General features: G+C 40.8%; 1 protein-coding gene across 2 annotated transcripts; it reads right to left on the bottom strand.

Moving 5' to 3' along the window:
• Nucleotides 1-381: 381 nt before the first annotated feature.
• Nucleotides 382-23,993, bottom strand: ADGRF4 (adhesion G protein-coupled receptor F4). 2 transcript variants are annotated; one of them, XM_017505166.2, is made up of 10 exons: nt 23,677-23,993; nt 15,195-15,303; nt 14,285-14,339; nt 11,725-11,876; nt 10,025-10,276; nt 7,477-8,856; nt 5,426-5,467; nt 4,920-4,979; nt 3,820-3,876; nt 382-1,042 (listed from the first exon to the last, which is right to left on the bottom strand). In XM_017505166.2, exons 2-9 carry the CDS (start codon nt 15,279-15,281, stop codon nt 3,823-3,825), a joined length of 2,082 nt encoding a protein of 693 aa, XP_017360655.1. In that variant the 5' UTR covers nt 15,282-15,303; nt 23,677-23,993; the 3' UTR covers nt 382-1,042; nt 3,820-3,822. The 2 variants fall into 2 exon arrangements, with proteins under 2 accessions (XP_017360655.1, XP_037586083.1); XM_037730155.1 differs by lacking the exon at nt 23,677-23,993 and adding an exon at nt 18,985-19,158.
• Between the last annotated feature and the right edge of the window lie 169 nt (nt 23,994-24,162).

Genomic DNA, 24,162 nt, shown 5'->3' with positions numbered 1-24,162 from the left:
ATGTTACCCAGGCTGGAGTGCAATGGCGCAATCTCGGCTCACCGCAACCTCCGCCTCCCGGGTTCAGGCAATTCTCCTGCCTCAGCCTCCTGAGTCGCTGGGATTACAGGCATGTGCCACCATGCCCAGCTAGTTTTTTGTGTTTTTAGTAGAGACGGGGTTTCACCATGTTGACCAGGATGGTCTCGATCTCTTGACCTCGTGATCCACCCGCCTCGGTCTCCCAAAGTGCTAGGATTACAGGCTTGAGCCACCGCGCCCGGCCTTCTATAGCATTTTTGAAAGACACACACACACACACACACACACACACACACACACACACCTGCAGGTAGACACAAACACACAAATAGTAATACCTACAAGAATTTTTTTTCCTGTTTCACAAATAAGGAAACTTGGATCCTAGAAGCTAAATTAGTTTACTCAAGGTCTAAAATAGACTAAAATAATCAGCATATTAAACAGTTCTCTTACTTTCTTCTGTTCCCCATTCAGGAAACATACCATGACTTAATTGTCTCCAAAGTAGACTCAATGTTCCTCCTGCCACCCCATACTCCCACTCCCACCCCCAACCCTACCCCTGAAATTGGATCTAACCCTCATTGTCCAAAGCACCCAGGATCCACGCAGAGTGATGGAGGACTGAGGACTGATGACTGAGCCACGGAGCCACGGAGCAGGCCTCAGGAGTGAAAGCAGACCAAGCCCAGCAGGGCCACAGCCCCCAGCTGGCCACGGAGACCGTAAAATGGCTTGCAGGTTGACTCTTAATCTAGACAAGATTGACCAAGAAGCCAGCATCTTGCAGGCACAGGTAGATCAAGGGGTCCATAAATCACCCTTCTTAAAGCCCTGTCAGCAAATGAAATCCTCAATTTTTCTTCAGTGACTGAGAGCTTGGTAGTCACTCCTCAAAAAAAGAGAAAGTCTTCCAAGGAAGCATGACCATTCCTCCTCACTTCAGCCTGCTTTCTGTATCCCCCTTCTCCTGGATCTCCCCTCTCGGTCCCAGGACGTCCATGAGAAATGGGACAGCCTGGGAAATGTGGTTGAAACACAATTAATAGCAAGAATAATAGCTCGCGTTGGGTTTTTAATGTGTTAGCTCATTTAAGCCTGAGACTATCTTGGGAGGCATGTACTATCATTAACTCTGCTTTACAGAAAAGGAAATGAAGCACAGAGTTGTTGAGTAATTTCCTCAAGGTCACACAGTAAAAAGGCGATTCTCCCAGCTGTAATTTTTGGTGCAGTTTACCTTCCCTAGGCTGGTCCTTCCAACCTAAACTCAGTGCTCAGTGCCCTCTTTCCTCTGCTCTCCTAACTTAAGATTCTAGAATGGCTCTGCTTCTATGAATTTACATTGTAAACCTGTTGCTTCCCTCTAGGTGTTTGCTCAATCTGTCTTATTTGTTATTGTGGAGTGAAAAACTCTGTATCCTTTTAGTGGTAGACCAATACTAAACAGGCATAAACAAATTATGTGGAAGACACTGGAGGAACCCAAAGTTTTCCTGGTGCACCTGGAATCTAACAGCCTGCTTGTCCTACTGAAGTCCAGCCCTTGAAATGAACAGCAGAGGGCGCTGTGGAGCTGTGGCCACCGGCAGAATGCCGTGGCCCTCTCTCTCCTGCCTCCCAGGAGGGGATCCCCAATGAGAATCCACACCCAAAGCAAACTTCCCTGTTTCTCCACCTCTGCAGTCCTCTTTCCCTGACCCTGGGACCACCTCACAGACCTGTCTCAACCCTGTTTCTAAGAACGATTTTGACCTGCGGTCATTGGGATATGAGGAGACTTAATTCTCCTGGCAAGTCCAGTTCTGACCTCTCAGTCTGTTTCTTGGAATTCTGCCTACCTCCTGAGACCAGGTCAGCCTTCGATTCTGTATTCTTGGTGAAGGTCTGGAACACTGCCTTCCTCTGTGGTTCAGCCCTGCCCTGGACCACCACCACTCCTGGTGCTTACCAAACACCCTGAGTGTGCCTGGCGTTTTGCCCTGAACCCTGTGTGTGGGGTCCCTCTCTCTGCTGAGAAACTCCCCTGGTGCTGTCACTCTCCACCCTGGACTTTGGAGGATCATATAATGTGAATGTCTTAGCCCTGTACCGTAATCTTTGTTGAGTACCCAACGTGGTCTACCATGAGGCCAGTTGCGATTACAGAGCCCTTCTGATACCACGTATGCCCAGATGTGAAAAGCATAGGCCCCAATACTGAGAAAATTAAATAGGCACGGAGCCACCTGCAAGGGATATGCTAAAAGAATGCAATCCTCAGTTCCTCGCCTACCTCATATAGCTTTAAAAATAGAGCAAGTTAATAGAGAATTATGTGACGAAGACTTCACCAGGGAGTATTGTAAGTGCATTTCACCTCCTTCCTGGACTTCCTTCTAATACTGGCAGACGACTTTGAACATCTCCAACCCTAGTAAGTGGTGTAGCTCCTGATCTTGCCTTCTACTATGCTTCTCCAACTTAGACTACAGCCAACCGAGGATGCCAGCCACCTGGAGATAAGGCCCTCACTACGCACTTCTTGAAAGGCTAGACAGGACACGGTATTCCCCAAAGGCAGGGCCTCCTCCACCTGAGACAGCCTGATAAACCTAAAGCAAGTGGTTGTCTAATTAGGACCTTAATGGGAAGGCCAGCTGTGTTTTTAATAGGTCATCTGAATTACTGCCTCTCTATTAATGGCAAATTAAGAAACGTTATAGTGATGTTTCACCTCAGAGGAAGCTTACAGACTAGGAAATGGGCAGAGTAGAAGGGTACGCCTTTTAAAGTTCTCCTATAACATTCCAAATGTGAGGGCAATTATTAAGGATAACAGGCCTGTGTTTTCCTGTTTTCCCAGCACCCACACATGCCACTCCATGTACACGACAGAGCCCTCCTCCTCTCTCTCCCTCTCCCTGGGATGGTATGTCAGTGTCCCATACCAGCACAGCATCCGATTTGTAGGATCTGTAACACGGATGTCCCTTAAAGGTTTTCCCAACTCAGAGTGTCTTTGGTTCCATGAGATTCAACCTCTTGTTTTGGCCCATTGCTCAGTATATGGACCATAACTCAGAAAGGGAAAGAAATATGAAAAGGATGTGGCCGCTGCCAAATGGTACTTTGTCTGAAAGTCTAAGACTCTTCTGTAACAATGCAGAAAGGCCATGACTCTCCAAGCAAAACCATTCCCAAAGTTGACCATCCCTGCCCACATTCCCCTGGCACCTCTCAGGCTTCTGGCTGCCATTTCGTGACTTATTCTCCTGCTTCCTGGCTGCCTAATGTGTGTTTTCCCCGGTTTCACCTGTGTAGAAATACGTGTCAGGAGTTGGCTATGAATAGGTAGCTAATTTGGAACTCCCATCCACACCCTTTCAGGAATGATTCTGGGTTCCACTTCATTAAAAAAGACAGGCCTGTTGCTCTGTGATCCCAATCAATCAAGTGTTCTTTTTCAACAATGGGGCTGTTATGAGTGTTACTACTCACTGACAAGACGGAATTCAGGTATGTGAGCACTGTAGACAGCAGGTGTAATGACAGCATCCTCTCATTGAGGACAGAAAATTTAAAGTATGCTTAGGGTTTGATCATGAAAGCTGAGATGACATGGGTTTTAAAGATGTACATTTTTTATTTACATGCTAGACAATAAAGATGTTTCTAGTCTCTGAAAAATATGTCCCCCTGTTCCTCTCCCACTTCATTCCAGCATCACATAGCAGGCAATAGTGTGGTCACAGGGGCATTGGTGGATTGATACAACTTGCAAGTGAACTTTCTCTTTGTATTTTGAATGCTCACATTTCATCCTTGACGATTCATTAAGTTGGATCCATTGGTTGGGCTTAGGGATGCATTCTAAGTGGGGGAAAGAAAACAGTGGTGATAATGAGTAATGATATTGACAAATAGTACATATATTTATGTATGTGTCTCTCTAGAGATAAACGTGAAAATGAAGGCATGAAAAGGAGTACCCAAATTGACATAGCTACATAGAACTAAATTATCTTATTTCACTGAATCTAAGTATATGCCACATCATTATTTTTATGTTCTGCTAAAAAATAAAAAGAAACAAAACTTTTCGATTAAACTGACATGCCATTGAATATAAGATACAAGTTAAATATAAGTTAAAAGATGAAGAAAATGCCTATCTTAGAATAGATAAACTATGATATGAAAAGTCACACTCATTACTAACTGTAAATGGTAGTTATTCAATGTATCCAAAAAGTTTTTGTTTTTAAGGAAGGGGCTTCTAATGTGAATCTGTAGGTTGAAAAAATAACTTTTAATTAATAAAGCAGTATCAGCAATTTTAGTTGGTGTCTTAAGAGACTGATAGCCAGCCCAAAGTATTCAAGATCTCTAAATACACAGATTCTTCAATCCAAGGGAGTATGGTGTACTCAAAAGACTCCCAAGTAAGGAGAATGGAAAGACATTTTAATACCAATTGGTCCCCATTGTGATTCTGCTACTGATTAACCAGGTGGCCTTATGCTCATCCCCTAAGTATTCTGGCCTTTGATTTCCATACCTGTAAAATGAATGGGTTGGACTAGAATCTCATTTCTAACTCATCTCTCTTTTCACAGCTCTCACATTTTACAAATCTATGACGCTGAGTTCATGTGGTCCTATCTTGATGGGTTTAAATGTCAAGCTGAAATACATCCAATATGAAAAATTCTCTTGAAGTGTACATTCTGCTGACCTTCCGTTTAAGCAGAATACTTCAAATGTATCTAATGAAGAAATGAATGAGTGAAGTATACCCTATCGATCCTCTTTGCTCACAAATCCTGAGTACTGAGCTACATACGGTATTTGTCTCTGCATAACGGATGAGGACACAGACCCACCAGTGCTGAAATTAAAAGGGGGAGGCTTACCTCAGCTGCCCTTGATTTCCCTTGCAGCGAAGACATCCTCATTCTCAAAGCATCTCTTATCTAAAGAAGCAATGACAGTGAGAAGCACTTCACAGATGTCAGAAGAAACAACAAAATTACCAGGGCTGACGCCTGTCCTGAAATTTTAAGACCAGTAACCCTGGCAGAAGCAATATCAGAGGACTTAGCATAGTGACTGGCAAGTAACAAGACTTGGATAAAAGCTAGGGTGTAGTTATAATTAGATTTGGTATTAAGACTAAAATTGTGATTATGATTTCTATTCTTTTCGCCAGCAATACTCACACACAGCCTCCTGTTGACTTGATACAGAGCGAGAAACGACAAAACATTGGTTTTTTTTCCCCTTTTTCACAGCTGATTCCTGAACCATCCTCACAAACTCAACTCCCCTGGACTATGCTCTCCAATCAAAACTGCTTCATCCTCCTGCTTCCCCCAGCCACCTGAAAATCATTTATAAGGAGGAAGCAAATTCAAGTTACCTTGTGATCCATAATGGTTCCAAACAGCAGGATGAAAAAACCCTGTGGCAAAATTCAACAGACTCATGAGGGATGGTTTTTCAAACAACATCTCAGCTGTTATTTTCATACCACTCTTCTAGATTCCTCCTAGGGCAGTTATTAGACATTAGAAACTTCAGTTTCCACTAATGCAGATAAAAATGCACTGATCGGTGTTCCTCTGAGTCTCCCCCACCCTTGGAAGAGGATCATCACCTGCACAGGAATGCAGGACGGTTATTGATAGTTATTGAATGGCTGTAGATGTAGAATAGTTTTCAGCCTTATGCAGATATTTTACTTTCTTCCCAAATATTGAGGTAGCTGTTCCTACTTATGATGACAGTCACATGTGACAGAAACTTGTAATCCAAAATAACAATCATGGAGGGTGTCTTAAGAAAACAAAATTTATATTCTAGTCTACTTTGAGTTGGAGTTGAAAGTCAGTAAATAGACAGCCAAGGCCACTAAGCTGGTGGGGAAAAAAATTTTGCACAAAAGAGAGAATGCTACAGACATTTATAAGGCTAGGGTCTTTTCACTCTCAATCTAAGGATAATTCATAGTGAAAAAACACCCATCAGATTAAAATTTAGATGTTAAGTCACAGGGAGAGCCTGCTGAGAAAAGAGAAATGTTTACAACTAAAAGCATTGGGGTATTTTTCTTTCTATCAAGAAGAGAGAAACACAAATGAACTGAAAAAGAAATACAGAGTAAAATGTCCTGGGGTTTAATTAAGGAAGGACAAGATCATTACTCACTAGAGTAACTTCAAGAGTTGGGAAATTTATCAAAAGCCCCAAAGTATTTGATTTAAAAAAAAAAGAAATCCCTCAAGTGAAAGATTTAGCTTTAAGCAGTGCAACAGAAAGAGTAGAAAAAATGTGCTCCATAGTTATTAAAAAATTATGAGTAAGATATATAATTGATTACAGTTGGCATTTTCTTTAAAGTCTGCTTTCTATTTTGTATCATGCTTTTAAACAGAATAGTAATGACATGTTAATAGGAATAATTGGTTGTTTAGTTAGTTACATTATTTAAAATAGTAGTTGGGAATATTTTTCTGCAAAGAACCAAATAGTAAATATTTTAGGCTTTCCAGGCCACATAGTCTTTGCTGCAACTATTCAACCTTGCTGTTGTAGCTCAGAAGCAAAGGAAAATTGTAAATAAATGAGCATGGCTGGCTCCCAGTAAAAGCCTATTTAACCCTACTTACAAAAACAGCCTGCAGGTCATTGTTTTCTACCTTCTGATTAAAAGCATAATCAAGAAAATGGGCTCACCAAATTTTCTGCTACTTATAGGTATGAAAAGCAGTCTGGTCAATGATAGTTTCCCAAAAGTATAAGCTTAGTAGCCAAGAGGCAGTAAAACAATTTTAGAGGAACAGTCTTGCCAAACCTATTATGCTGGTGTGGGAAAAGATAATAGAGATCATTCTAGATTAATGTCTTCATTTTACAGATGAGAAAGCTGAGGCCCAGAGAGAAGTGGCATTCCCAAGATTAGATAACATATGGCAAGATCTGTTTCTATAAATAAGAGTTATTTTTATTTCACAGGGACTAGCAGGGAGGAGGTATGAGAACTCCTGACTGGCTAACAGCCAAAGTGAATGGCAAGCCCTGTCTCTTCATAATATAGAAAATGGCTGTTATTTCACTGAGTTCCCAAACCACTGGAGAAAGGATTAAAAATGTGCTTGTTTTGAGGCATTAATATGTCACCTCACATAGACCTATAAGCGAAGGCTAGCTCCTTCTAACATTGAAACTTTAATAGGGATACAGGTGGATCAGTGAGGAAAGAAGGAAGGAGATTTCCACCCAACCTGCCTGGTCAGCTAAATTCAACTTGATAATCAATACAGTCAGAGATGCCATAGCCAAATATCCCTCAGATTTAAGAGGAAGTGGAAAGAACATTGTGTGTTCTATAATTTCAAATCATAGCCATTTTTTTTTTTTTTTTGTGGTCTACCTAGAGTAGCACAGAAAAGTCTCCCTCTTGGAACTTACCTGGAAAGCATTGAGCGAGGCAAAAATGATATGGAACGTCAAGGGAGTGTCTTCTATAAGAGTGGCTATTCCAAAGCCCCAGGTCAGTCCCAGCAGTGGGGTGAGAATGGCAACATTTTTGGTGATCCTCATAATTATGGCCACATCCTGAGACTTGGAACTGCCAATTGAGGGCCTCTGAGTGTTGACAGCAACAACCAAAACCACGATGAGATTCACAGCCACAATGACCAACGCCGGGATGGCAAATGCCAAAAGGGCTTTGGTACTGACCCAGTTAAGCCAACAGGCCTCGGGTCTCACATAGCCTTTCTTTGGCTCTGTGATAGCGACTGTGGTGACAGCAATGATCAATGGGCACCCATAGCCAATGGCAAAGCCAGTGACCATCATTCGGGACTTCATCATCCTACGGAAAATGACCAATATTCCATAAATGATGAGCAGTGCTTTGAAGAGCATCCAGAAAAACAGAGAGAGGTAGAAAAAGTGGCTGAAAAACGTCACCGCAACACACACGTTGTAATCGTGGACCTCGTTGTTAAAGTTAGAGCCTATGATAAAACACACATTGGCAGTCAGAAGCGACATGGCTATATTCACGATGCACACATGACGCATGTATGATATGTCCGTCACAACTACCCGGGACCACACCGTGGCTTCGATGATCAGGCAAAGAACCAAGCTTAGGATTGAGATGCTGAGCCCGATGCAGGTGATGTAGTACAGAACTTTGTCCGTCTTCGATGTGGGGGACATTAGAATGGAAAAAGACATCACTGCACTGGTGTAGTTACAGTGGCATTTCACTTCGTTTCTGACCTCCTGAGTCATTTTGCACGCTTTCTCATCCCATCTCCTCTTCTTGGAGTGCCAGCCAACACACTGGGCTCTGGCATGGCGGGTTTTATTGATCTTTCCAAAGGTGAGTATGATTTCTTGCAAGCTTTCTGGCAAAACCACTGATAGGACCAGACCATTGACCCGTCTGGAGAGACTCACATTTTGCAAGTGGGCTTCTCTCAGGATAGACCCCAAGGTTGGGAAAGCTATGCTAATGGCTTGGGATGCATTTGGCCACAGCTTCCTTAGCTCTTGCCGGGGAATCTGTACCACTCCTAAGATACCTTTTGTGGTACTGTTCATGCTCATGGAGAAATCGAAGCTTTTCTCTGAGGTATTATGGTTGAGGTGAAACCCTTTTGTCTGAATGAAAAGTTCATTCACAATGTTCTCAGATTTGTTGTGGATGTGGAGTTGCCTGGCAAACAAATTCACTGACTGCAACAAATCCGAGCTGGCATTTTTGTTGGGAATGAAAGCCCAATTTGAAACAGCTGCTGTGTTGAGGATGTGGTTGGCCACTTGACTATAGCTCTGCAATGGAGAAAGGTGAACATTATACTCAGGATTTATACACTGTTGCACAAAGTTGATTTCTAAAACCTGAAATTTCTACAGATCATTACCTATTCTTATTTGCCATATTTCTCTTCAAATTCCCCATGTATTAGAATCCACATTAGTAAGGCCACACAGAGGGAAGAAAAGTAAAATAATTCAGAAAAAAAAATTATAGCTAAGGTTTATTGTTGCAGCCAGGGCAGCATTTCCAAACTGCAGTGTGTAGAACCCAAGTTTCCCACGAGATTTTAATGACTGTTTAGTGGAAGAGACTGGAGGTAGGTTCAATGATAATCTAAGCTTGAGAAAGACTGCATGCCATGTCCCTATCTCCCCCTGCCTTACAAATAATTCCACAGTTCATTAGGACATTAAAGGCTCTGAAAAGTCCTGCCATATGGAAACTCACTTAACTTTGTTTCACTCAGAACTTCCTACAACTGATGTGCTACGGATCTCCCTTTTAAAAATGGAATCTCCATTAACGTTTCTCAGAATGGTTATGTTCTACAGCAGTGGTACCCAACCTTTTTGGCACTATGGACTAGTTTCGTGAAAGACAATTTTTCCATGGACCCAGAGTGGCGGAGGTGGGCATGAAACTGTTCCACCTTAGATCATCAGGTATTCGATTCTCCTAAGGAGCACAACCTACATCCTCCTCATACACAGCTCACAAATAGGGTCCGCACTTAGGTGAGAATCTAATGCTGCAGCTGATCCAACAGGAGGCAGAGCTCAGTCAGTAATGTTCACTCACCCTGCACTCACCTCCTCCTGCGCAGCCAAGATCCTAAGAGGCCACAGCCTGGTATCAATCCACTGCCCGAGTGTTGGAAACCCCTGATCTACAGAACATAATTTTAGAAACACTAGTGTAGACTCCATCTTGCTCACAACCTTCACTACGTTCTGATGTTTCTCTTGAAAATATGAAGTGTATACAAAGGTAGGAATTACACGTTTTAACTTCTTGAAAACTTCCATAAACTAGAATGAATCAATACCCGAAACAGAAGTGAAATGCCTGCTGTTGTTGTGATGGTTGCTGTCATCATTTTTACCCTGGAAAGTATATTTGAAACTATTCAAATGCAAATTTTAAGAAAAACATCCATTTTTAATGATTAACAAAGAATACCTTCATTTTCTCTTGAGTGACATTATCAGACAAGTCTGTAGAAATATTTTTTAATAACTCCACTATAAATGCAATATTTCCAGATGTTGTTTCTGATGATTTCACAACATCAATGATGCAGGCATAATCAAGGGGACAGTTCTTGCGGATTCCTTGAGCTACGCTCTCAATGGTCTCAGGAGCTCGAAAGTCTAGAATGTGCAGAGGTATAGACGGTGCTGCCACCGAAAGGCGAGATTCCACACTTGAGTCCTGTTTAAAATAAATGTAGTTTCATTAAAAAATGAGTCAGTGCCTACCACGTATCAGACTAAAGAAGCTAAAGCACAAACAATCCACATGGGGAAGACAGATGGAGAAGCAAAGAGTCTTTCCTAAAAAGTGGTTTTGATGCAGAGGGGGATGGAGAGGATACAGCGGGGTCAGAAAGAGGCAGGGGATTTCATCCAAATTACCAGGGACCAGGATATTGACCTTTTCTATTGGAATTTGCTTTCAGGACAGTGATTTTAATTCAAGTATTCTAACAAGATAATTTTCTACGGAGAGGGGAAAGAAGAGACACATGGAATTTCACTGGGGAGTGGATTCTGGAGGTTGGCAGGTCAAACACAGAATGCTAAGGAATTACAATTTCCTTAGAGTTTACTCGTTAGAAGAGGTGATTTGCTCATTTTCTGATTCTTTTACCTAGAATCATTCAGAATGTGACTTTGAATAAAGCAAAACAATAATTTATTTTCTTTCATTCACTTTTGAGTGTGACCATAGTTGCAAGGAATTCTATGTGATTACCTATGCTAAGTGACAGAGAAGCCAGCTGCAGTCCCTTTGTAAAACCACTGTTAAAATTTTAGGAGATGCAGAGATCCATGTGCTTCCATGGGATTACAGGGGAGGTGGAAGGAAATGGTTGCTACATGGAAGGATATAAAAGAGACTTTAACTGGATATGTTGTATGCATTTAATTTCTGTTCCCTCTAGATCGAGCACACATCTCTCCTTTCTTTTGGTCAAGAGATTGAAAGTATTAAAAAGAGATATCAAGGCCGGGCACAGTGGCTCACGTCTGTAACCCCAGCACTTTAGGAGGCTGAGGCGGGCGGATCATAGGTCAAGAGATCAAAACTATCCTGGCCAACATGGTGAAACCCTATCTCTACTAAAAATAGAAAAATTAGCTGGGCGTGGTGGTACGCGCCTGTAGTCCCAGCTACTCGGGAGGCTGAGCAGGAGAATCACTTGAATCCGGGAGACAGAGGTTACAGTGAACCAATCATGCCACTGCACTCGACCCTGGCAATAGAGCAAGACCCCATCTCAAAAAAAAAAAAGAGGTATCAAAATAAATTTGATCCTAGATACATTTAGTTGATTAACTGATTATTGCAAGAAGCATACAAACCCACTTTTAGAGCTAAAATGTAACTTCTAAACAAACACATACACCATAGTATGAGTTTCGTACTTTTTTTTTAGAAAAGTTTCTTAGCAGGAGAAATAGAAAGCATGTGGAGAGGAGGGTGAATACCTGAGATTTTGCGTAAAGAAAAAGGACAAGAAACAAATTTAACCCACTCTAGATTTTTTCTAAGTGCAGATCTGAGACTTTTGAGATGCTGAACAAATCACATTAAATATGTCTCTGCTGTCTCCTGGGGGATTGGCTTCTGTCACCAATAATTTGTGAATGCATCACCTGAAAGAGTTTTTCCACAGAAAGGCTTGTACATGTTTCAGTTGATTTTTGCCACTCTTTTTGATTACATGTAAATCCTATTTCTCCGTGAAAGTCCTTAGCACAGGGCTGGCTGCAGTTGGAGGAAGAGATGCAAGGTCCATGACATTTATCTAAAAAGAAAAAAAAGAGAGAGAGAGGAGCCCAATTAGGACTTCCACACTCTGACACTTGCATCAAATTCATTGTGGGGATTTTTGGATTGCTTCCTGGAGGAAGTGACATTGAACTAGGTCCAGAGCAATGAGTAAGATCTGCAAGGTAGGTTTTGCAGCTGGTGTCCAAGCAGAGTGACCAGCACGTGGAAAGGGGAATTTCACATCATTCAGAAAGGCTAAGTCCAGACAACCTGAAGGAGGCGTGGGAAGAGATAAGGATGGGAAGGAAAGCAGGGGTTAGCTCATGCAGGGTCCTGGATGCTGTGCTAATGTGGGAGTTACCAGAAAACATGATTGGAATTGTTTTTGAAAGATAATTGATGATAGCATAGAGCAGGAGTCCATAAACTTTTATGTAAAGGAACACATAAACGGAGTTGCCAGATAAAATATGGAAAGCCCAGTTAAATGTCAATTATCCACAGGAGTTATGTTCTATAAAGTCACCATGAACACTAAGTTTTCTGAACAATTGCTCCTAGGGTAATATAAGGTTAGGGTCCTAAATGTAAGCTTCTGCTTACATTTTCATCAACTAATCAATATATGACCTTGTTTTTTTGTGTGTTTCTATATAAAGACACCTTATTTGATATATATTGTTGATTCATTAACATTGAACTCATGGCCAATAACACTAGAGCTTATAACCGAATAAAGCCTATCTAACATATGCATTTTCTCCGTAAAGCACATTCCAGCCTTCTCTGGCTTAGGAATACTAGGCAGCACTTCAGCACTACATTTGGGGGCTGTTTTAAACAGCAAAATCACCAACAAAAAGCACAAAAATGCAAAAAACGGTGGTGCTATGTAGACTAAAAAAGAACAGTTGTTTACAGCAGGAGAGCTAGAACAAGAAGTCAAAACATCACCTTGTCCGGCCCCTGCTGAGAACATACGCATTGGACAACTCAATTTTTTGCTGCTCTCTGCATGTCTGTGAATGACCACAAAAGTATTGCGAGTACTGATTTAGGGATTACAAATAAATTTCAGCAAGTAGGCAAATTTGCATATATAGAATCTGCAAATAATGATTCACTGTACATGCTCAGATAAACAACAAATACGTTTCTAGTGTCTGTATATAACCCACACAATATTATTCATTGTTTATCTGAAATTCAAACTTAATCAGGCATTCTATATTTTTAGTCGCTAAACATGACAACTCTCGCCAGCAAGTAAATATTTTCAGCTTTGCAAGCCATATGAGTCTTTGTCACAACTACTCAACCCTGCCTTTGTAGTGTGACAGCAGCCAAAGACAATATGTAAATGAATGGACATGGCTGTGTTCCAGTAAAACTTTATTTACCAAAACTAGTGGCAGGCCGAGTATGACCCATGGGTCAGAGTGAATTCACTTTGGATAGAAAGAATGAGGTTATTGAAATATTCTCAGGAGAACTGCCTTAAGATAGCAACTGGGGAATGGAAAGTAAATAATGCTGAGAGCTATTAGGGGTTCAGATCAATAAAATGAGGTGACCAGTTGCCTAAGAGTCAACTTTTCTGGTTTGGACGGCTCTGTGATGACTCTATTCACTGGGAAAAGAAACAAGGTTTGCATCTTTCCTTGACTTCTATCATGTACATCAAATTTTGCAAGTTCATTAACCAGAGTGGTTCTCAGTTTCTTCTTCCATATAATTTGGACATGATGTCATAATTCTACAAATATGGAATAAGACAGCATCTTGTAAAACACTTAGATCCATGTTGTCTTAAATGTCCAGTAAATGTTAGCTACCTTTCTCTCTGCTTTCCTTTGTCACTTCCACATCTATATAAGGATGTATTTACATCTGGCCATGATTTTGTGGAATCCAGTTATTCCCTACTGTGTGAGTGAGAACCACATGATTTCACTGAAGTACTACTTGTGATTATCCTCTTAGTTTACTTCTCACTTCTTGAGAGTGGCCAGGCTCATCACCATGATGTTCATCTTACATTGCTTTCATTAAAGCACTGACTTCTCAGCATCAGAGTGTTGCATACATTTAAGCACCCTGAAAATATCTTTGAATGAAGGAAGGAATAATCTTGTCCTCTTTCCTTTTCTGCCTCCGGTTAACTTATTCCTTTGAACTGATTTCTCTTGGGGATTTGAAAGTGTACACTTGTCTACTATTCTAGAGCACATGTGAATATTTGCTAACTCACTTCATTGACCATGCCACTGGTAATGGTATAAATGTAACAAAATCTATTATTACTGGTAAACATAAAGAACTTACTGGAGATTGCTATTCAGTTGGAAAGCCTGCGGCCTGGGGACAAGCTTGCAACATCAATGCCCTTCCTTTATTCTTCCCTGTCTTCAAATGGATGAAGACTGTTCTATAGCCACATACCTTGGATTCTTCCAGACTTGGGTTTCCCTTCAGGGCGTTGAAGTTTATCTCCAGCCTGAAAAATACAAATTCCCAAAGGTCCTCTTTACTGTGGCACTCTGCTCCCTCATCTCAGCTTAGAGGCTCCTTATGAATATGAGAAGAAAATGTGTTCAGTACTAGAAAGAAAACTGCAGCACATCCATGTGCTGGTATTGTGGGAACTTGCTGAAGGAAACATGGATGAGAGTACAGGGAGAATGCACTGCTCTCCGACGAGGGATAGAACCAGGTGGTCACCTGGCCTCTCTAGGTAAAGTCAATAGAAATGCTACATCTTCTGAAAAGTTTAAGCATCCAGGGAAAATATAGTTATGAGAATTATACCACTAATCTGTTCTCTGCCTGTATTAACCATAAGGATGAAATGAAGTTAATGTGGTCCACAGATACCGTAGGTCCTTAATGAGCAGATACTAGGAATAATCACTAGGGTGCACTAATAGAATCACAAATCTATTATATCTATAAAGAACTATACATAATATCTTTTAAAAACTTCATCTTATAGATAAGGAAATTGGGACTCAAGTAAGTGAAACAACTTGTCCAACCAGTGGGAAGCAAAGTTAAGCTCTGACTCTTCATTGCTCAGCTGCCAGGCGAGTACTTTCTTCTCTCAGCATCAGTCTAACCACATTCTCTGAGGCTTGCAAAGTGACTATTCTACTGTACTGGCCCTCTCCACGCAAGTCCCTGCCACCTCTCAACTTTTCTTTGTTCCTTTTTTTTAGAAAGTTACTATCAGCAAGAGTAAAGTTGTAACCATTTGAAAACGTATGTAAGATTACATGTTATTTATCAGAAGTCTTGCCATCAAGGACAACTGAGAGATTTCTCTTGGGATCACATAGGAATAGATCAAACTTACTTTTATGTGAATCTTGGATCTATAGTGGGAACATTCTGTGGACAGAAAGAACATTAAGCAGCAAATCATGGTTGCCTGGGACTTCATTTTCAGACATGAGGATCTTCACCTGCAATAGAGAAAGAAGGCATACCCGCCTGAAGATGATAACTTCACACAACTAACACAATACTTAGCAGGCTAACCACCCCCTTAGTGAACCCACCTGACACCAAAGCAGCCTGCCCTAGAAAAGCACACCAATATCTATTTTCAAGCCAGCTAAAATGTACAAAAGAAAATAATTTCTCTCAACTGTTAACTTTTCAGCAGAATAAGATAGAATGATGGAAGAACCAGGAAGATGTAGTTTCACCAAAGCATCGTTCCCTTATTTAATAGTTATATTTATCGGCCAGGTGTGGTGTTTCATGCCTGTAATCCCAGCACTTTGGGAGGCTGAGGCAGGTGGATCACGAGGTCAGGAGTTCAAGACCAGCCTGGCCAATGTGGTGAAACCCCATCTCTACTAAAAATACAAATATTAGCCGGGTATGGTGGTAGGCACCTGTAATCCCAGCTATTAGGGAGTCTGAGGCAGGAGAATAGCTTGAACTTGGAAGGTAGAGATTGCAGTGATCCAAGATTGCACCACTGTACTCCAGCCTGGGCAATAGAGCAAGACTCTGTCACAAAAAAAAAAAAAAAGTCATATTTATCAAGAATACCTATTTGCCAATAACTGCTCTAAGCACAGTCTTTGCATAAATTCATTTAATCCTATGATGTAAGATACTATTATCTTCATTTTATCAATAGGGAAAGTAAAGCACAAATTGTTGAGCAACTATGAGCCCAACATTACTCAGATAAAAAGTGGTAGAGCCATGAGTTCAACACAGATGGTCCAGCTGGACAGCTATTCTTAATCTTGATAACAGGATTTCTCTGTGATGGTGCTGTGGACATTTCTGGTTGGATAATTCTTTGCTGCTGGGGGCTGTCTTGTGAATTGTAGGAAGTTTAGCAGCATCCTTGGCCTCTACCCAATAGATGCCAGTAGCACTCACTCCCCACTCAGTTGTTGTCAAATGTGCCCTTGAAAGAAAAATCCTCCCCAGTTGAGAACCACTAACCTATAGTGTACTGTTTGTCTAGGCATATGGAGACAAGTAACTAAAGTGAAATTAATAAACCCAATCATCTGCTACTGGAGCAAGCTCTGAGACTCCCTCTTAGTAATGGATAAACTACTATACAGAGGAACTAGATACATGGGAAGATAACTCTCTGTTCTTTTGCCATACCTTTGTTCTTGCCTTTTTCCTGAGAGTTCTACCTTTCAAAGCCAAATCTCCAAGAAAATATCCTTACAACACTTGAGATTTATCAACATCATCGTGATCATTACTATGACACTTTCATATAGGATAGTGGCAATTCAGACCCTTTATTGGTAATAAAGTTCCTTAAAATGATTTTCTTGGAAGTCCAGATGCAGCAAAATAAAAAGATCATTGATTTTAGAATCAGCAAGAGCTGTACTATAATCTTATCTCTACGATGAACTATTTGACACTTATTGAGACTATTTTTTCATCCATTTCATAAAATGTAGATGATCATTCATTCTATCAACCAACATTTATCAAACATCACTCATTTGCTAGAAATTGTACCAGACGCTGAGCATACAGAAATAAAATATGCTATTTTTCCCATAAAGGATATTTGGTGGGTAACATAGACAAGTCAAACTAACAGTGAGAGGAGGGATCATGTACACATTTGCATTCAGTGAACACAGCCAGGCAAAGACTACCCTTAGCAAACATAAATTTTCTTATAATCTAGTAGAGATGAACTAGGCCCTGCTCCAACTAGGTCCATAAGGCAACTGATGACCAGGGAGCAGACAGAACTCACTGATCTGACATCAGACCCTTTCTAGGTAGTCAAGCATAAGATGGACTTTCATGCGTCCAGTAAGCTTTCAGCTGAGATGATAAGCCACAGGCACTTATAGAAACACTTCCAAATTATCTTTGATTTTAAAGTTTCTAACCAATGAATGGAGGGGAACGTATTTTTATTTACAACTTCATCTTGTAGAGCAAGTCTGAGCAAGGGAAAGAGAGCATGGCAGCATTACAGGCAAAGTGTGCTAATGGATTTGACAGGGGTTGGGACTGTGAATGCAGAATTCATGATTTTACAGTGTGGGTGGAAAGAAGTCCCCATGTAGGCCATAAATTGATGAATGGGTACACTAAGCACTTTGCAATATGAATATTGTCTAGGAGAGATGCTTAACGGATCATCACTAAAGAAAGTACCAGAAGAACCAGTATAAATTGTTTCAAAAGTATCCATATGTTTCACATATATGACTTTGGTGTTCAAAAATTTTTGAAAATGACACAATAAAAAACAGATCTCATATTATGACTCATTATGTATAGACATACATAGGTGTGTATCTATGTATGTATATCGGTGTCTATACACAAAACAAAAAAAACCCATAATTTTTATATTTACAATTTTTTATGCAAAAATACTTATCTTTGCTACCTACAAGCAAGAACTGTGATATGTCCAATATTTTTATCTTATATTCTTCTCTATTCTATTTGACATTCTCTCAAATACTAGTTGCCATCCACTAAGTTTAATTTGCAAGCCTCTAATGGATTGTAACCTGCTGTTTGAAAAACAGATACAGACTATAAGATTCATTTTGATTATCAAGATGAAGATTGTTCACTTCTCTCATTAGTGTTCACTTGAAACCTTTCTCTTTGCTAGTCTTCACAATTATACTGAAGTACATGTGTCAAGGAGAAAAGAAACCTATTTTCAGGGCCAAATAATAGGACCCTTGCTGAAGCCAAACCCAATTCCTCTCCAGATTTCAGATTAGTGTCTGAAATGTGCACTAAAAATGGGTGAAGGCAAGATGAAGGGAGGGATTTATAAAGAATATGTGCTGCCAGGCTCAGTAGCTCACATCTGTAATCCCAGCTCTTTGGGAGGCCGAGGCAGGTGGATCACCTGAGGTCAGGAGTTCTAGACCAGCCTGGTCAACACGGTGAAACCCCATCTCTATTAAAACTACAAAAATTAGCCGGGCATGGTGGAGGGCACCTGTAATCCCAGCTACTCGGGAGGCTGAGGGAGAATTTCTTGAACCCAGAAGGTGAAGGTTGCAGTGAGCCAAGATCATGCCATTGCACTCCAGCCTGGGCTACAAGAGTGAAACTCTGTCTCAAAAAAAAAAAAAAAAAAAAGAATAGCACCTGCTGTCTGAGGCTTCAGGAGATGGGTCATGTTTACTGTTCATTACCTTCAATGTAGGAGTTTTGCTTAAAGCTAACCTTGTTGAAAGAAAGTCAGACATTTGGCATTATAATGTGATGTCATTCATGAAGTCTAAAACATCTCTCTGACTAATGCTAAGACCTCCAACTCCACACAGCTCCTGAATGTGTCCAGGAAGTAAAGGATCCAACAACTGTGACATTTTTTATAAGTCATTCTTTGTGCAACAATATTGATTAATGATACATTTCATATATGTACAAAAGCAGAAAATATATATGTAATATGAAATAATAAACATAATCATAGAATACACAAATTTGAAATGAGGACAACTGGCTGGAGGGTTTTGATTAACTAATTTGCTACTTGACCATTCATGTTATTGTAGTCTGCCACATGTAACTATATACCATTTGGGATGGTAATTTATATAGTAAATTTCCCTTAGTTATTACAAATGTTGGGGGAGAATATTCAGTGACATTACGTAAGAGGAATCATAGCATTTTTATTTTAGCCCAGTTTGATTGGCAGGGATGGATTTGATGAATATTTTCAGGTTGGCCCTAATTTGGTTGGTTTTCTTCTCATCAGAAAAAGTTGAATGGGATCCCTCCTGTCAGAATTCAAATGCGGCTGAGGCCAAAAGCCAGAGTGCTCTGCAGAGAAGAGCTTAAGGGCTCTGAGAACGGAAAATTTAAAAATTTTTAAAAGGCTTTGGCAGCATAATTTATCCTCCTAATTCATGTGTGGTTGGTCTTTTATAGGATCTAAGGATGGAGGAAACGCATATCCTTAGATGTATCACTGACAAAGACTTAATACTTAAAGTGAATTAGAGTTTTTCAACATTCCAAACTGAAAATTTTCAGTAAATACAAATACAGCATCTCTCCTGCACCTAGCACATGTCTACATGTAGTGGGTTGTCTCCTGAAAGAATGAGGGAAAGAAGAGCAAACATGCAAAACCTAAATATTAAATGTAACAAGAAGAGTGAGAATTGTCCAGATAGATATAAGCAAACCATGGTCAGTACATAGAGAAACAGTTTTCATAAGGGAGCCTGATGGAAGCTAACTCACCCAGGTTGAGGGCATACCAGCTCCTAGTAAAGAGTGGGGAGCCAATGCTAGATCATATCGTACATGGAGAATCCAGACTTGTTCCAAGCATATTCTGCTTAAGTTACCTTTATTCCATTTATTCACTTCTGGTTCTACATCGTGTTCAGTTTATCAACAAAATTGTGTGTTCTCTTACATTCCCCACCTTTATAAACCCTCTGTGTATGGTGGCAGAAAAACACTTTGTTGGGAAAAGACATCACCATTTAAATCAAGATCCTAGTACCCAGTAAGGAGAAATAAAAACAGCAAACAGTAATCATGACAGAATAACGCTGGAAGAAGGCATATTTGTGTTTGAGGTTGATGCAAATTATCCACCATTTGTTTGCAACCATTTGTAGTAGGCACAAAAAGATTGAAGAAAATGAAACAGAAGATAAGTTTAATCTTGAGGGCATTTGTATAGACTGACCTAATTTTCTTTGAATTCGGGAAGTCAGCCTGCTCTACTTTTAGCAGGCAAACAATGGAGGCTTTGGTGTCTACTGTATTTTACCAAGGCTTTGTGTCCTCAAACGGGTTTCTGTAGAACACTGGTCTCATAAAAGACAAAGGGGTTCCATGATCAAATCAGTTTGGGAAACAATGTGTACCACCACTGCCACAACTCTCCCCAACACACACACAGACACACACACACACACACACACACACACACACACACACACACAGAGGCACAAACACATATCAAAGGTTCTGAGGTTTTTTTAGTAAGAAGACTGTTTCATTTAGGTTTTACCAATTCACTTGATAATCAGAAATGCTAGGCCAGTCATGGTGACTTACGCCTGTAATCCCAACACTTTGGGAGGCCAAGGCAGGTGAATCACCTGAGGTCAGGAGTTCGAGACCAGCCTGACCAACATGGTGAAACCCCCATCTCTACTAAATACAAAAAATTAGCCAGGCACAGTGGCACACCCTATAATCCCAGCTATGTGGGAGGCTGAGGCAGGAGAATCACTTGAACCTGGGAGACGGAGGTTGCCATGAGCTGATATTGCACCATTGCACTCCAGCCTAGGCAACAAGAGGGAAACTCTGTCTCAAAAAATATTAAAAAAATAAAAACAAGTAGATAACCAGAAATGCTTTGGGGAGTTTCAAGCTGCTATTCCATCACAATATGCTTTCTTGGAGGGAAACACATTAATCTATCCAGACTTAGCCATCACATGTATTTGCTGGGCATCTAACCTATGCCCGTCTCAGTGCTAGTGTATTCGTAGGAGCTCTTTAACTCATTCACAGCAAACCTTGGGTGAACACAAGAAAGAGAACAGATTCAGAAACGAAGATTTAAAAAGTGGAAGAGAAAACAATAAGCAAAAGCACTCTTGCCTGAGGCTATCTGTGGCAAGGAGGTAAATAAAGAGTTATCACTCATTTATAAATTCCCTCCAATTTCTATACTAGTCACCCAGTAAGGGCAGCTCCACATCTCCTTCCCAAGGTGTCTGCAAGATGACTTATTTCAGAGATAAAAGCAACTAAGCCACCTCGAATGGCAGCTTCTCAGGACCTGCAAAAATCTTGTCCCAGGTTCCTTCTCCTCCATTTCCATAACCCACGTCTTTCTGTGCATTATTATAAAAGTGTAAATTACTCACTACCATTCACCTTTGTTTTTCACACAGTACTAAAAAGCAATTCAAGCCTGCTGAATGGAGGCCAGGCTCCCTGCTTTAACATGGTCATTACAAAGAAAAAGAGAACATTTGCTGGTCATAAAGAAAATAACAGTTGCTGGCCGCAGAGGCTTACAGGAAAACGCAGCTAGACCTGATTGTCCCAGAGGGGATGTGTCTAAGGATCTACCTCTCCATCAAGTTTACAGCAATCTGCACCTTTGACACCACTGCCTAAATTCTAATCACAATGGGTCAACAGAGCACAATTTGTGCTTTTCGCTTCAGAGCCTGAGAGAAATTAGGCCACACCTAGTGAATAAAACAAAAAAAGTCAGGCTGTCATTAGTCAGGATGTAAACACCTGATATTTCTCTGTTCTCAGCTGGATATTTCTTATCCAGCAAAGGATAAGATACAGAATAGACACCCGGTAAACATTTGTTGGACAAGTGAATGAATTGGGAAATGATCCCTGCAGAGTGACATCAGCATCTGAAGTTTATGCTTTAAAATTATTGGGCAACTTTTTCATCTCAGAGGGGCAGGTGAGCACATTTGCAATTCTAGATAATTTTGGAACCCGATGACTTAAGTAGAAAAGCTCCTGGATGCCACTCCTACTGTAGACCTCCTTTTTATTGTACTACCTGGAGTCTTATGTGAAAAAGAATGGAGCAGAAAATAATACCATGTTAGCTTAGGGATGTCTGCCATGGCACAAGAGGGTGTCGTGTTAAAGCATGTGTCTCTTTCCACACTGTCTCCATAAGTCAGAACTAATAAAACCCTGTTTCTCTGGACAGACCCAGATGACCTCAGCTGTTCTTGAACACCATCTCCTATTTGTCCCATCTTCCTTGTACCTGGAGCTGAATTTCTGAGTGAGTTGGAACTTAAAACTACAGTGAGTCTGTCCGGGTACTGGAGCTTCTTTCTGAAACACAATAGATGGAATTGTAGGGGATGACTCACACAGACTGAGTAGTCTCTACCTGACTGAACACGCTAATTGTGGCCTGTCATTGGGACTCCCAAAGAAAATAAAAAAGGTCAGCTGGGAACTGTAAGTGTAGTCAGTCAAGAAGGAATGCGCCGGAAGGTGTGATCTCTCAAACTTGTTCAGTCAAAACACGCTAAGGTGAGAGGCCAAGAATATTTGTAAATCCGGGAAATACTTTCCCAAAAGGAACTATACCACAAGGTGAAAGGAAGCACCTATTCTCACTTGTTTGCCAGCCTTCAAGGTAGCAACTAGCCTCATACTCCTAGGCCAGACCATTGTCTGATGGGAGCAACCAATTCAAAGAGGTTAACTGGAGGGTAAGGAACTTAAGAGTTAAGTGACCCACATTTTTGGGTGTGTGTGTGTGTGTTCCCCTAATTCTATAACCATCTGTTTCCTCTGCTGCAGTAGAGTAATTAGAACTCTGATTATAACATCAGATGAGTAAATGAGTTGTTTATGTTTTAAAGACCCAGTATCGCCTGGCCTCAATAGTAGAATCTATTTGGTCACCCTTCGCAGTTTTCCCTTGCCATGGATGAAATGCTTCACACGGAGCCTTGGGGGAAAGAAAGAAGAGAACTATTAAATCGGAAATGTCCCATCCTTGGCAGTTTTAGATGGCTTCCAGCCCATCTGTTTGTAGCCCAGTATCTTTTCTAAAAATTGGAATCTAGATTCCGATTCTGGTAGATTTCAAGAATGACATAATTTGAGAGTTGAAAGACATCCAGATATCTCACCAACTATCTTGATACTTATATAATTTTAAGGAAATTGATAGGCCCAGCAATTGCCTCTGCTTTATGAAGAAAGCTCATGGAGTGCTGACACTGAAAACAAACAAACGAAGAAACAGTACCTAATGATGCAACACTTTCGAGCTCTCACAACTGTCTTCAGAATATAAGGAATATAGACCTTCAAGTGACATAGAATTGGCCACTTGAAACAAGGGAAGATGCCTTTGCAAAAATGTGTTGGCAGTAACTGGAGAAATGTTTTTTTTGAATTGATATAATGACAGTTTTGTCAGGCTCACTAAAAGAAGAAATTAATAACGCTTTTAAGAAACAACCAGCTTTACATTCAGTCTAAAAGACAGGTATTGAAATTTATCAAGCAAGGGGACAGTGAGTTTATTTGCCTGACAGGATACTTTGCATTTTCACTCCTAGGAATGAGCCATTAAAGCCTGACGAATGACTCTTAAAGAAAAACAAATGTAAAAGAGGCTTAGCAAATACTCCAACCTGAGCTAGCCAATTTCTAAATCATGTTAGGGAAGCTTCCTGAAGAATCAAGCATTCCAGAAAATACCATCATAAGTCACACATTTCTCCCATTCTGGAGTATGTGCAAAAGCAAGCCTTTCTTCAACAGGAAAGTGGTGTTGGTGTGGGACATGTACTCACGGCATCCAGGAAATAGATCTAGCAGCCCAGAGGTGGAGAATCACCCAGCAGGAAGGTCAGCACTCAGCTCCGCAGCATGGTGCCCCACCATCACGTGGCACCTCCCACAGTCCCCAGTCAGTGGCTGTGATCTGTCTTCTCCATTTTTGAAATGGAAGTCCAAGTGGCCCCAGTGAGAACTGACCACCTGTCGTGAGAAGCCAGTCTGAGAACTGTAAAGCTGCCCACAGTTTCAAGGCTTGTGCAAGTCTGTGATTCACTCCACTATGGGTCCATGAAGCACGCCTAAGAGAAATTACAGGTTTCTCCTGTCTGAAGCAAATCCATTAAAGTGAGTCACTTGTTTGTCTTTCAGTTCTTCATCCTTATCTCAGATGATCACATGAGACTCTGCTTCCATCTGCTGTACTGGGGTAATTGGAATGAGGGTGATACAATGTAAGATTATGCCACTACTGATGATGATTTTATAAGGTTTTTTTTTTG

Source organism: Cebus imitator, unplaced genomic scaffold (genome assembly GCF_001604975.1).
Source record: "Cebus imitator isolate Cc_AM_T3 unplaced genomic scaffold, Cebus_imitator-1.0 Scaffold334, whole genome shotgun sequence".
NCBI classification, from domain to species: domain Eukaryota; kingdom Metazoa; phylum Chordata; class Mammalia; order Primates; family Cebidae; genus Cebus; species Cebus imitator.
The sequence above is the reverse complement of the archived record's forward strand: the minus strand, read 5'-3'. Positions and strand labels throughout refer to the sequence as shown.